The sequence below is a fragment of the Aptenodytes forsteri genome, unplaced genomic scaffold (genome assembly GCF_000699145.1).
Source record: "Aptenodytes forsteri isolate BGI_AS27 unplaced genomic scaffold, ASM69914v1 Scaffold82, whole genome shotgun sequence".
In the NCBI taxonomy this organism is placed as follows: domain Eukaryota; kingdom Metazoa; phylum Chordata; class Aves; order Sphenisciformes; family Spheniscidae; genus Aptenodytes; species Aptenodytes forsteri.
Genome location: NW_008795490.1, coordinates 6061911 through 6062213, shown reverse-complemented (window position 1 = coordinate 6062213; position 303 = coordinate 6061911). Strand labels below are relative to the sequence as shown.

At 61.7% G+C, this 303-nt stretch overlaps 1 protein-coding gene across 1 annotated transcript in view; it reads right to left on the bottom strand.

Moving 5' to 3' along the window:
• The window catches only part of TULP4 (tubby like protein 4), a 128442-nt gene that overhangs the window by 7641 nt on the left and 120498 nt on the right, over positions 1–303 (bottom strand). The window contains exon 13 of the mRNA XM_009281556.2: positions 26–208. Coding sequence (XP_009279831.1) covers positions 26–208 — 183 coding nt within the window. The remainder of the gene's footprint in view (positions 1–25; positions 209–303) is intronic.

The following is a 303-nucleotide window of genomic DNA, read 5'->3' as shown; positions in this document are numbered from 1 at the left end:
CCCGGGAAGGGTCCCGCCCCCTCACCCCCTGCTTCTGCCGGTGGATTGGCCAGCACATCCAGCTGCACGTTCTGATTGGCCAGCAGCGACTGGACCAGGCCAATGCTCTGTGTGGGTGACATGGCCTGGGCCGAGCTGTGGATGGGGGCGATGGGGATGTTGACGGTGCACGGCGGGCTGCTGGCGGGGGCACCGGGGGCGCCGGGCACTGCAACGAACAACACAGCGTGTCATAGAATCACAGAATCGTTTAGGTTGGAAAAGACCTCTAAGATCATCAAGTCCAACCGTTAACCTAGCACT